At 40.0% G+C, this 13,645-nt stretch overlaps 1 protein-coding gene across 12 annotated transcripts in view; it reads right to left on the bottom strand.

Moving 5' to 3' along the window:
- Positions 1-13,645, bottom strand: part of STAG1 (STAG1 cohesin complex component) — a 205,442-nt gene that overhangs the window by 38,543 nt on the left and 153,254 nt on the right. For all 12 annotated transcript variants that reach the window (XM_087740483.1, XM_087740482.1, XM_087740488.1 and 9 more), the window contains 5 exons: positions 13,107-13,210; positions 10,098-10,190; positions 9,883-9,972; positions 9,491-9,694; positions 5,140-5,210 (listed from right to left, as the gene is read on the bottom strand). In XM_087740483.1, coding sequence (XP_087596609.1) covers positions 5,140-5,210; positions 9,491-9,694; positions 9,883-9,972; positions 10,098-10,190; positions 13,107-13,210 — 562 coding nt within the window. The remainder of the gene's footprint in view (positions 1-5,139; positions 5,211-9,490; positions 9,695-9,882; positions 9,973-10,097; positions 10,191-13,106; positions 13,211-13,645) is intronic.

Genomic DNA, 13,645 nt, shown 5'->3' with positions numbered 1-13,645 from the left:
ACAGGGGGCACGTACCGTTGCCTTGACAGCTGGGCACACCTCAGCTCTTTGCTCTGAGCCTGGCCTTAGAGCTGATCTCAGGAAGAGCTTTTCAGCTTCCGGATCTGAAAAATTCTAACTATATACAAGTTGGATAGGGCTTTTCAATATAAACTTCCTTAAAGAAGAGCCTCCACATTAAATTTATGCATATTCTGGTACACCTGTATCTCTTTTGAACTACTTAACAATCAAAATCCTCTGCCCCTCTACTCTGCTCTGGTGAGACCCCACTTGGAGTACTGTGTCCAGCTCTGGAGCCCTCAGCACAGGAAAAACATGGACCTGTTGGAGCAGGTCCAGAGGAGGGCCACAAAAATGATCAGAGGGATGGAACACCTCTGCTATGAGGAAAGGCTGAAAGACCTGGGGTTGTTCAGCCTGGAGAAGAGAAGGCTGCGGGGAGACCTTACTGCAGCTTTTCAATACTTAAAGGGGGCTTATAAGAAAGATGGGGACAGACTTTCTAGCAGGGCCTGTTGTGATAGGACAAGGGGTAATGATTTTAAACTAAAAGAAGGTAGATTCAGAGTAGATATAAGAAAGAAATTTTTTACGATGAGGGTGGTGAAATACTGGAACGGGTTGCCCAGAGAGGTGGTAGATGCCCCATCCCTAGAAACATTCAAGGTCAGGCTGGATGGGGCTCTGAGCAACCCGGTCTAGTTGAAGATGTCCCTGCTCATTGCAGGGGGGCTGGACTAGATGACCTTTAAAGGTCCCTTCCAACCCATACTATTCTGTGATTCTATGAAAATGACAGTTATAAAGGTACCTTGGACATAACACAATTCTCCACAGAGGTTGAGATTGACATAGAGGTTCCTAGAATGAAAATTCACACAACACAGAACTTTCCCTTAGTCCCTTCCATGTCAGAGAGTCTTCATGGATTAAAGAAAACAAGACCCAACATTTCATCAAAGGTTTCTTTTCATCCCTGCTGGGGCATGTTTCTGCCAGAAAGCAGTCAGATGAAGTAATGGTACCAGTTCCACAGAGTTTCTGAAAGTGTGGAAAGAAGCAGCTTAGAAAAATTCCTTTTAGAAGAGGTGATCTCTCCACCCACGAAACTGCTTCTCTTTTTAAAGCAGCACAAAATGAGAGAAGTTGTACCTTGGGCTTTGAACAGCTATGCTAGATACAGTCTAATTTCTCTACTGAGGTTTCATTTATCATCATTTCTACTTCTTCTGGATATAACAAACTTCTGAGTAACTTAGTCTGAAGGATATACTGGTCAACTACTGGAGAAAAGGTTAAGCAAAGGGTTTCTATAATAGGAAGAGAAGATACGCTGGTCTGGAAATGTCCTGACTGATCACGCTTATACTGATAAAAACATGATGCGTATCTGGAGAGCTACTATAGCCACAGCAGGCTTATGAAGTCAGTATCATATTTGAGGACTACTGGACAGTGATACCAACAATCCTGATTTCTAAATGTTAAACAATATTCTATATACAAGACAGCATCAAAGGGCACATCCAGAGCAATGGAGGTGATGCTTGAGATTCATGTGTCTTGCACATGAAAGTCCTGCACTTGAATTAACTGAAGTAATTAAATAAGAATCATAGAACCACAGAATTGTTTAGGTTGGAAAAGACCTTTAAGATCATCAAGTCCAACTGTTCACCTAGCACTGCCAAGTCCACCACTAAACAATGTCCCTAAGCACCACATCTACCCGTCTTTTAAACACCTCCAGGGGTGGGGACTCAACCACTTCCCTGGGCAGCCTGTTCCTGTGCCTGACTACCGTTTCAGTGAAGAAATTTTTCCTAATATCCAACTTAAACACCTCCTGGTGCAACTTGGGGCCATTTCCTCTCGTCCTATCACTTGTTACTAGGGAGAAGAGACCGACGCCCACTTCGCTACAACCTCCTTTCAGGTAGTTGTAGAGAGTGATAAGGTCTCCCCTCAGCCTCCTTTTCTCCAAGCTAAACCACCCCCATTCCCTCAGCTGCTCCTCATAAGACTTGTGCTCTAGACCCTTCACCAGCTTCGTGAAATGCTGATATTTTGCAGGGTACAAACTGCTACAGCACTGATGTGTTATGTGTGAAAGCTCAGCTGAATTTCATAGAATCATAGAATGCTTTGGGATGGAAGGGACCTTTAAAGGTCATCTAGTCCATCCCCTCTGCAATTGGCAGGGACATCTACAACTAGATCAGGTTGCTCAGAGCCCCATCCAGCCTGACCTTGAATGTTTCCAAGGATGGGGCATCTACCACCTCTCTGGGCAACCCGTTCCAGTATTTCACCACCCTCATCGTAAAAAATTTCTTCCTTATATCTACTCTGAATCTCCCCTCTTTTAGTTTAAAATCATTACCCCTTGTCCTATCGCTATTGGCCTTGCTAAAAAGTCTGTCCCCATCTTTCTTATAAGCCCCCTTTAAGTATTGAAAAGCTGCAGTAAGGTCTCCCTGGAGCCTTCTCTTCTCCAGGCTGAACAACCCCAGGTCTTTCAGCCTTTCCTCATAGCAGAGGTGTTCCATCTCTCTGATCATTTTTTGTGGCCCTCCTCTGGACCTCTCCAACAGGTCCATGTCCTTCTTGTACTGAGGACCTCAGAGCTGGACGCAGTACTGCAGGTGGGGTCTCACCAGAGCAGAGTAGAGGGGCAGAATCACCTCCCTCGACCTGCTGGCTACACTTCTTTTGATGTAGCCCAGGATACGGTTGGCTTTCTGGGCTGCGAGAGCACATTGCTGGCTCATGTCCAGCTTTTCGTCTATCAGTACCACCAAGTCATTCTCGGCAGGGCTGCACTCAATCCCTCCATCCCCTAGCCTGTATTGATACCGGGGATTGCCCCAACCCAGGTGCAGGACCTTGCACTTGTGCTGGAGTCAGTATAGAAAAATTGTCTCCATGTACTTAACTGAAAAAACTGCTAGAAATATCAGTGAGATCCTGGCAAAAAAGAAGCCCAAGTACATACTCCAGGTATTCTATTCAGAAGACCTCAAGAAAATTTATTATTCTGTTCTGAAAACTTGGAAGGAAACATTGTAATGATGAATTTCATTTGAATTGGAATATTGATATCCTTGTTTGATGAAAAGACATGAATTAAAAAGCGTGCTGTGAGCCTTTTGTTGCCATGAGCCTCTCAGAAAGAGGATTAGCTCAGGCTTGGGAAATCTCAGTATAGAAGCTTTTTGGTCTGGAAGGCTTTTCTGATAATCCCCTACCATGTTTTTTTTCAACTTGCTGGGCTTCTTTGTCCTAGAATATGAAGTAACAGCAACTACCAAGAAAACACAAGTGCAGATAAGGTAGAGTGGAATTTCTCTCACTGGAGGAAGAGAGGGACTTGTTTCTTTTTGAAGCCTCAGCAGCTACTTTATCAGTGCACTTTTAGAAGATGTGAAAGGTATCAGTTGCTAGCCTGCAATTTCAACTTCTTCCATTGATTTAATTTCTTTTGGCTCCCAGTTGATGACAGACAATGACAGTATCAGACAACAGCCACCATTCTTTGAGATGAGAACGCTCGATGTGAGTTTTGTATTGAAGATCCTCATCTCATAGATAAAGGTTCGGCAAAAATTCTGTCTCGGATGGTATCATTGTTTCCTTTCACAAAGAAATCAAATCAGACATAACAATCAGTAGAGTAATGAAAAGATTTCATTACTTCTTTATATGCAAGCAGATATTAATTAGAAATTCCCATTGAACTATAATAATAAATAACACATCAGCTGAGAAATGATACACAGCTGTTCTTCAGCTCTTTAGATTTGCTTCTTTTCTCTTTCTCTTTTTTGAAGGTGAAAGTAGATGTCCCCAACCCTGATTTGTGTGTAATTCTACAAAGCTTTCTTTATAGTCTGAATTAACTCTCTTGAGTTTTGGAACACTACAGGAAAAAAATATATATTGGAGACTCTCAGAAAAGCCTTAAGATTTGTGCTACCTTCTTGAATGTGAACTACAGCTTTCACCAGTCCTCTCAGGAAAGGCAGAAGTGGCTCCAGCATGTTACCAGGGAGACTGAAAACCTAATTTGCACATGTGTCAGCCTGCTGCACTACGGAAATTAGTAATGATTTAACGATCTCGGTGGGACTCTTGTTGAATGGAAACAAAGAGTAGATATTGCAGAACCATTTCATACAACAATCCAGTGCAAAATTCAGGATAAGTGAAGACTAAGCACAGAAAGAAAAGAGAAATGAAACCACTAAAAACAATTACTATAAAAGAGGTGGCAGAAGCAAGGTCCTCTCACATCTTGTGATAAGGAAGAAATGATTTGTGGCTCTCAGCCATTTGCATATGAAGCTTTCTTACATGCTGACCAGGAGCAATTACTTCCTGCAGTTGATAGGAGGGGAAGCTTAGGTCTTTGTGCTATGCTCCAAAATTCACAGTTCAAGTGAAACTTTCCAGGCTGCTCTACAAGTTATGAGAGTGCCTGTAGGTCTAACTGAGAGCAGCAAGACCCTGAAAAGCTGCAGCCTGGTTCCACTGTGCTGGTTCATGCTTTGTGAAGGAGTTTCTGTGCAATCCACACAGTTAAGACTTTGCCAACAATTCAATGAGAAACTATTCCTGGCATTTCTGCAGGAAGAGAACGCATCTTCCAGACTCTCATCATAAACTATTAATTATCATTATTATTATTACTACTACTTATTTCCATAATTTTGAGGAGAAATACCTCAAAGGCATTGAGAAACTGAGAGAAACAACTTCCTCCAAGGCTGTCCTAAGCTGAGGCTCAAAGCAAAGATTTGGCTTGCATCCACTGGTGCCGGAAATAACAAGCATCCCTTGTGCATTGACTGTCTGTCGTGCAGGGGAGTATGACTTCTAATAAAGCACTCATAGGTGTAAAAGCATTTAGTGTAAGGGATGGTATGCCAAATCAAATCTGTAAAAGTAATGGCATTAACTAAGCAAGGACTCAAATTAATCCAAACAGTTATACTGACAAATGCCACTAATCATTCATCAATCTCGATTTTGTATTTCAGGCCATATATTTTCTCATTTCTTAACAGTAGACATCAACTGACACTTGCTGAAATGATAAAATTAACAGTAAATTTTTGAGGGAAAAAAATCACCTACTTGTGAAAAGAGGTTAACCTCTTTAATGTGGAGAGCACATTGTATATGTCATCATCATCAGCTTCTTCTCCCTGAAAATGAAAGGAAATCCATTAAGAGAGTTCAGCAATCCAGCAGAGTACATCACTGCATGGGGAGAAGCAGATTCCTTTCAGGGTTTATGCTGACACCTAAACTGACTCCAAATTTCCCAATGACTTTTATCTAGATTCCATAATAATAACATTTAAATAACCACTGCATAGTACTAGGAAATAAGCAAGATCATCTGACAATATTCAGCAGTATCACTGTATTAATACTCAAACCAGTATCCCGTAGCAGTAGAAATCATTCCCAAGAATAAAACCTGAGTTCTACCTTATTTTACAAAAAGTACTGAACTGCAGTTTAACCATCAGCTGATTGAACATGCTACAAGAATAAAGCCAAATGCTTGCCTTGCTCCACGCCAGAAACCTGCAGATGTCAACAGCAAGTTTTTTAAAATGATCAGTGGGAAAAATTCTTTCTTTTCATATCCTTCATTGCTGTTCATGGTGTTACACACTGTAATGCATGACAATCACATTATGTGTACAGACTGACATACATTCAGAATTGGATGGAAGTTGTTTGGTTTTTTTTTTTTAAATTTAGATTTTACAAATCTGGGGAAATAACAGTCCAAGAATAAATATTGCACAATTCAATCAAAACTTTTCATTTAAGTCTGATTTTTTCTTTCTGGCATTTTAAAATATCATTATCCTAATATTTTATGCAAACTGAACAGCAAATTCTCTTAGTGAAACAAGTGGAAATAAGGTACTTCCAAAACTTAATTTTTCCAGCAACTTTCTGAAACAGGAAACTCACTTAGAACAATTCTTCTCCATTTCATTTTGATCAATTTCTTTCCATCTAAAAGCCTAACAATTAAAACATTTTCCTGCCTTGAGATGCAATTGTCAATCAATGTTTCTCTCATTATCAACCTAGTGGGAAGCCATAAAGCAGCGGGGTACTTGCTTGGGTACAAGTATGTACATTTTAAAATTTAAAATCTCTTTAAAATGATGAAATAGACCTATTAAAATTAATTCTTCTACCAAGGATCACCCAGCAAAGAATATCACAAAGGCCAAAATTTTAAATCCTTGCTACCGCTGTTGTCTTTCTTGCTTTCTCCTACTTGTGTCTTGGTTTTGTCTCCACATCTTTCTCTGTGTCACATGTCTGACCTCCACACTCCCTTTTCCTTAGGGATCTAAAACTTAATTCTTCATTTCTCATATGACGTTCAGACACAGCTTTTCTCCGAAATCCTCAGTCCTCATCCCTCTCTCATGCAAGTGAATATACACAAAGATCATAAGCTCTTGCTTGCATTTCTCTACTCCTTCCCAAGATGAGTGAAGGAAGGGGATACATCAGAAGTATTTTGGTATCACTGGCCCATGTTCCTTCAGGAGCCTGGTCTTTGTTCTATGCCCAGTAGTCTCAGTGCATCCTTTAGGGCTTTTCGCACTGGAGTACTGCATAAAGAGAAGCCGCCTGCAAAGAGAAGTGAAGGGGAATTGGAGTGGGAATAAGCAGTTACTGGCTTCCTCATTCAACAGCAGTTAGTAATAAAGGAAAGTTGCAGGAAAATGTTTTTCTCCCCTAGTTCATTTCTCCTGAGAAAACTGGTGGGAAGCAGTTTACGAATCCTAGCATCTCGCTGCCTTCCCCCAATTCCCCCTGGGTAAAAGGTGAGGCTGGAGGAATCTTTCAAGCAGTGTCAGAAAGGGAGAGGACAGGACTGCAGACCTGTACAGTGCACCTAAAATATGGAATGTGTTTTCTGAACTCTCTCAACATTCATGTATCCCTAGTCTAAAACAGCTGGACCTAGATGCCTTGCTGGCATAACTGACCTGAAATGCGGGCTGGGGGTGGAAGAGAGGTAGATTTCCAATCTCCTTTCATCTTTACTGCTTGTAGTGTTGGCGTGTGTTTCTTTGAGGCCCAGAGACCACACTGCCTGTGGAAGAGGGCTCCCTAAGAAGGGCTTCTGAAAATACACAGCTAGGGACTGCGAGGTAGCAAAGGGAAGGACAGCACTGGATCTCCTCAGATCACAGAATCAAAGAATAAGAGGACTTGATGCTATAGTAAACCAAACTCAACACTAACTGGACTGCTGGCTTCCAGAAGGGTATGTGGATGACAGAAAAGGAGCTGATGGAACTAGAGGACTGGTTATTGTCTTGACTCCCCTTCAAAGCTGCTGTGTGGAGAAGAATGGGTAAGTCAGAGAACGAGCAGCTGCTGTACAGCAGGAGGAATCTAAGTGTTCCTGTATTTGCTAACAGAGTTCAGGATTATGGTTGAAAAAATTATTTGTGGGTGTCTCACCAGCACCAATAAAATGGAGAGCGGATCTTTTCTTGGGTGAAACTATCCAGGGAACAAAATGCCACCTCTGAATCTGATCCGCAGATGAGTAACATCTATGCAGCTGAACAGTGTGGAAACCTCAAGGAGGCTCTTCCAAAAAAAGCTACACGTCCTCAGACAGACCTAATTTCTGTTTGTTACACTGGCTGTTACATGACTGTCTCCAGAGAGAACACACACAGCATTTGCTTTGGAGAAGTTCCAAGATAAAACTATGAGAAAAAGCTGAAAGGAGACGTTTTCATAACATCTTACGACAAGGCAGTATAACAGAAATGGCAAGTCAGTGTCAAAGAACTGGGATTCCACTTGCTTCTTGCTCTGACTCTTGAAAAAACCCATAGGCACTTTCTTCCATCTCGAGGCAAGACAGTGTGAATGAGATGCTTTTTGCTGATCTGAGCTTGGCTGTGGAGATATAAGCTGAAGATTCTCCAGGAGCCAGGTCTGGAAAAACAACATAGGAGATTTGACCCTGCATATAGAGCCAGACTGAACCTTGGTGTTGGACGTGTGGATAGTGAAATTGTGACGATGTCACCAGAGTTCCTAAACCACCGTCAGTGGGTACCAATGGAAAGAGCAAAGGCCACTATTTATGGTGATCAGCTGCTGGGCATATCGTGTGGAGAACTCGACCGGTTCTGAAGCTGGATCTTTGTGCTGGCAGTCCAACTTTAGCCCTTTTTGCTACCCAAGTCAGCAACAGATTCCGCAAGGTTTTTGTCTCGGAGTTTTTGGTCCTGTTGGCCAGACATGAGGAACTTCAAAAATCCATGGCTATTGAAACAGGCGGCTAAGATGTGTAATGTGGCATTAGCTGAAAGGACTCCCTTGCCACACACAAATGGGCAGAGATGTAGCACAAATTCTGGAACGTCTTCTCAGGTTCTGCTCAGAAGTTTCTGAGAAAGCACATATAAAATGCCAGACAGGTAGACAGCAAAGTAAATGTATTCTGTCAAAGAATGTACAGTGGCACACTAACTCCTCTGGGTTGTGGAGTGCCTGCTTCGGGGTGCACTGCCTTTTTTACTCATGTACATTCCTACAGCAACAGACAAATTTTTATTTACTCTGCAATGTGACAAGCCATATATATAATATGCCTGTATGTGGCATATTACTTAAAGATAGAAAAAAGCTTATTTTCTTTAATACGCAATTCTAAAATAGAGACTGTAGCTTAACTTTCTATAAATGTACATCAAAAATTAAATGTATCTGCCACAGTGCAGTGCATGACTAGAAGTGAAGAAAAAGATCTATGCAGCCCTTAAGTTATGTTTAAAAAGCATGAGAATTACAACAAATTAAGTAGTGCTACACAAAGTTAAATTGATGTAAAGAGAAAAAATGAGTAAGGTTTCTATTCTTATATAATGTATTCTGTCTTATGCATTTTGAAGGATAAATCCTTACAAGTAAATCCCAGGTATCTCCAGGTTTCAGACCTGTATCTTTATTTCATTCTTTCCAGAGCTCTTTCAATATGCCGTTATAAATATCTTACTAAATCTTCTCTTCCATTCAAGACACAATCCAATCTTGATTCTGCTGCCTGCATATCCATTTGGGAGTACTGGAATCACCACAAGCATTAATGTAAATGCACCTTTCTCTGCATTTTTCATGAGCTTTCACCCATTCATCCATTTAATTTCTTATATGGACTGTTTAAATACTAGACTAAATTTTCAGAAGCAGGATTGTGCTGTGGTCTTTGTTTTACAGCATCAATGCTTTGCAGGCTTAATGGCTAGTCCAAGGGATTTTCTACATAGAGAAATAGCTCCAAATAATTATGAAATAGTTGCTGCTGCACTACACCTTCAAATGGATAATGTCATGACTTGGTAAGAATGTTTTTCTGCAGTTTATCATAGCATATTTTAGGTAGTCTAACTAAATTCATTTTAAGAAAACAAACCTCCTGCAGCAGATCCTCTACAGAATGGTTGAATCGATCCACAAATTCATCAATAAGTTGGCTGTGTGCTATGTCAACTCTGTTCTGGATTGTATATTCTTCACTACAGAGTATGCTGTAGGTTTTGCTGCAGGCTTCGAGAACATCTGATTCCACATGCTTTTCCACAACAAACTTAATCTGTTTCAATAAGGCATCCAGATGCTGTAGATCAGAAAAGAAGTTCAGCTTTCACCTTACCTGAACAATGAAACTCAAAGAAAAAGTCATTCAAAGAATACACCAAATCAAGGTTAGATTACTAATATGCTAAACGAAGGCACAGTACTGTGTGACCAGAATAGTAATCAGATACTTTAAAGCAACCAGACTTCTTGCCCAATGTACTATACCTTTTCCATTCTGCCTGTGCTATAGATTTCCAGATCAAAATACTGAGGGATTTGCAGGAGATTTGCAACCTTCTCAGCATCAGCAGAATACTAGAACATCATTGAAACAAAACAAAAAAATAGTTAAGTAAAAACAAACACCTACACTACAGAATGAAAAAGTTTAAAGACAGTTCTAAATACCAGTGAGAAGTTTATTTTGTTCAAAAATGTACCTTTGATAGCAACATAGGAAGTGCAATAATGAAATGCTCAGTCAATTTATTTCTGTCATCTATCTGAGTTTTTCTTTCTTTTGCTGTCAAGACCTGCAAGTGATCAAAAATAACTAAAGTAAATACAATTTCTGCATATAGTATTCATTATTCTTTCTAAAGTTTGTATTATGAACAAAAATCCATGCAAGTGTATTTTTAATAAATCAAAAGAGGAGGGAATAAAAAACTCAAACACATTTGGAGTGAAGAGTGATTAAATGGAAGGACCATGTGTCCTAAGAAGCCATGATTGAAAAGGAAAATATCATATCATCCAGCATGATATTGTCTCAACACATCAACATTTTTTAGGATTGAAATTCAAATATAAACCAAGTCAGTGGAAGTTTTGCTATTGCTTCCAGCGAATTGAGCTCTGGCTTTCACGCATTAAACAAAGTGTTAATGTAAGACCTCAGGGGGAACTGAAGTATAATTAAGAAAACCAAAACCAAACCACACTGTAACAGTGATTTTCATTAGCAGATTCATGGCCTCATCTCTAAACTGGAATGTAATTCTCAGTGAGAACATACATCCAAGTTCACAGAACTCATTTACAAATTTCAGTGACACATACATTGAAGCTACTAATGCTGTCATAGCAAAACCACCTTGAAACAGTGAATAGAGAGACAATAATCAAAACAGCATGCTTCATAAAAGCTTAGATCTGGCTTCTTGGCTTCAGAAAATGAGAGAATACTTTTGAAAACAAATAATGACAATAAAATACTCAAGTTAGCTAATGATTTATGTATAGCAAAGCCGCCAGACTGCACAATAAGGGTTACAAGCTAAAGTCAGAGAAGAAACTATTTCACAAGGTGAGCGCATAATTAGAAATCTGCTCCCATTTCAACTCAGAGAATATGCTAGCGAGATCATGAGAACATGACAAACCTCTACTGACAAGTCAGAGATCCCCTGCAGTTACCATCCCACAACTCATGATCTAACTGAAAAGAAGCAAAAGCTAAATGTCATACCTACATCTCTCTAAGTGAGGAGGAACAGCTAGAAACAAAACATGTGCTTGGATGACAGGTAGCCTATTGCGTCAGCAGAAATCAAAAACAACCATGGAAGTGAAAGGGAATAGATTTGTAACCAGGGTAAGAAACCTCTTCCATAGTACATGGCAGACAGCTGGATACATACAGCAGCAACCGCAATTCCTGTACCAACTCGCCGTGCGGCATCACCTGCGCCAGCAAAAGGCACTAGCTCACCAGAAGGCAACACAAATGCAGCTAGCAAGTCAGGCTCCCACCCGCTACAACCCAGTCATATTCTGGTGACCAAATACTGCTATTCAGTGGTGCTAGTAATTCATCTGGATCCCTAGGATGATCTTGAGGCTCTTTTGATCATCCTTCAGAAGGTGAAATTTATTTTACTGAAGTGTTTTCTTTAGCTTTGAAGAAATACAGGCATTGAAAATCTAAGACTAAGCAATTTGCTGAACTTAAGTGAACTGAACTGTAGATCTCTTGAGACAGAAAAAATACCCGGAAAGCTAATAGTGACATTATTTAGTGCTCCAAACAGAAAATACAAACATCAAACTTTTGTGAAATTTAAAGGTTGCTTTGTCTACTAGACCGGTTTGCAGCTAGAGACAAAACACAGTTAAGATCTGCTTACAATCCTGCTAACACAGGATAATACATGGTTGTGTAAATTTGAGTAAGTGCTTTCATAGATTCCCCCCTCACCCCTGAAATGCTTTAATAAATTAGGAATTTCTTAGAATATGCTTTATAAATTAAGGTACATAAAGCACGTTTAAATTCATGGTTTCTTGGAGCTTTTCCTGGGATGCTATTTCTGGACATGAGGCTAATCTGCTTCTGGCACATAAAAATTAAGCAGCTAAGTAACTGCATTTAGTTTAGCAACAAAGAATGCTGAGTCTATCTCCAGATTTCACCTTAACTAAGTCTGTGACTTTCTTTAATAAACTCGTTATGATTATTCAGAGCAGAACCTAACAGAAGTACCAAATGTTCACATGGGTTTATTTCTTTTTAGTCTAACCTAAATAAGAGGAGGACTACCAAAAATCAGGGAAATACGTTTGGGAAGCTGAGACTCTTTTGCAACATGGATGCTATATTTATGGAGAATACAGCTGAAAGCCTGTTGATCACCCCGACCTTGTAACTTATACTGAAATGCTTAAAAGTGCATGCCCAGCCTTAGGCATGGAATTCCACTGACCCCCAAACAGTCACTACAAAATAAGTGATAGAGGCAGCTAGATTGCAATACGGCCAGAATGACAAATTCTTAAATTTTTAGGGCACTCAGTGGAAGAGACCAAAGACGATAGATACATGAAACCACAGATTCATTCAGGTTGGTCCCAGTCCCACCCCTCCTGCTCAAAGCAGAGCCAGCTCAGAGGTCAGACCGGGGTGCTCAGTGCAGTCAGGTCTTGAAAACTGCCAACGATGGAAACTGTACAAACTCTCAGCTTCTGTTCCAGCGCTTAACTACTCTCATGATTAAGATACTGTTGACTTTGTCTGCAAATTTTACGTCTGTATGAGCAGCACATTCCTTTTTATGGAATATAGTCAGAGGTAATCTTGTTCTGCTCCTGAGCTCTACACTTCCAATTCTAATCTAGACTTAGCATTAAGGGCTGTAGATGTAGGTACATTACAAGTGTAAGTCAGGGGTATGATAATGAGAATGTCTAAAAAAATAATAAAGAAAGATTTTTGTGCTGTAAATTTATATTACTTAACTCGGCAAAGCAAAAGTCAAAATGAAACAAACAAACAAAAACCCATACATGTCCAGAAATTAAATTTTTACTATTTTTCTTCAAAAATGTTCACATGAAACAGGAAACACCAATTATAAAAAAAGCATCAAAATGTAGTATTGTAGAAAAATATTTTATGTTACTGTAGTAACACACACAAGTCCGAGCTACCTATTTGCAGTACCACTTACTCTCTTGCCAGTGCCTCTGCCTACTGGAGGATGTGCTTCAGCAGCTTGTCTGATTGTACACACCATCAACTCAATAAGAGCACTCTCCTGCCGGTCAGACATTGCTATGGAGGGAAAAGAACAAGCAACATCAGTTCTGATGTGTGTGCAAGACATCTTAAAGAAGACAAAACTGTGAACGCAGTTGTAAAACACAGGGAACAGAGGACAACAGAGACAATGTAATTTTGTCCCATTTATAAAACCAAGGCTTTCTTGCTTGCTCTTTGAATTACCATTCACATCATCTCAAAATGGTTATGACAGAACTGAAAAAAGTTCAGAGAAATGTAGTCTGGAAAAAGGATGAATGAAGGGGAATATAACAAAGATCTACAAAATAAAGAGCATCATGGAGGACAGAGAGCGACTGACTGTTCACTGTCACTTCCTTAAAAAATATTCTCACTGTCATGAAGTATTATTTTTGTTCTTTGGGAAGTACTTCTGGTCACATCTAGAGGATCAAACCCCACTAGGCTATGCAGAAACAAAGAACC

Source organism: Nipponia nippon, unplaced genomic scaffold (genome assembly GCF_047370975.1).
Source record: "Nipponia nippon isolate SJK-2023a ecotype South Korea unplaced genomic scaffold, ASM4737097v1 scaffold_7, whole genome shotgun sequence".
Classification (NCBI taxonomy): Eukaryota; Metazoa; Chordata; class Aves; order Pelecaniformes; family Threskiornithidae; genus Nipponia; species Nipponia nippon.
This window is presented reverse-complemented; position numbering and strand designations above follow the sequence as displayed.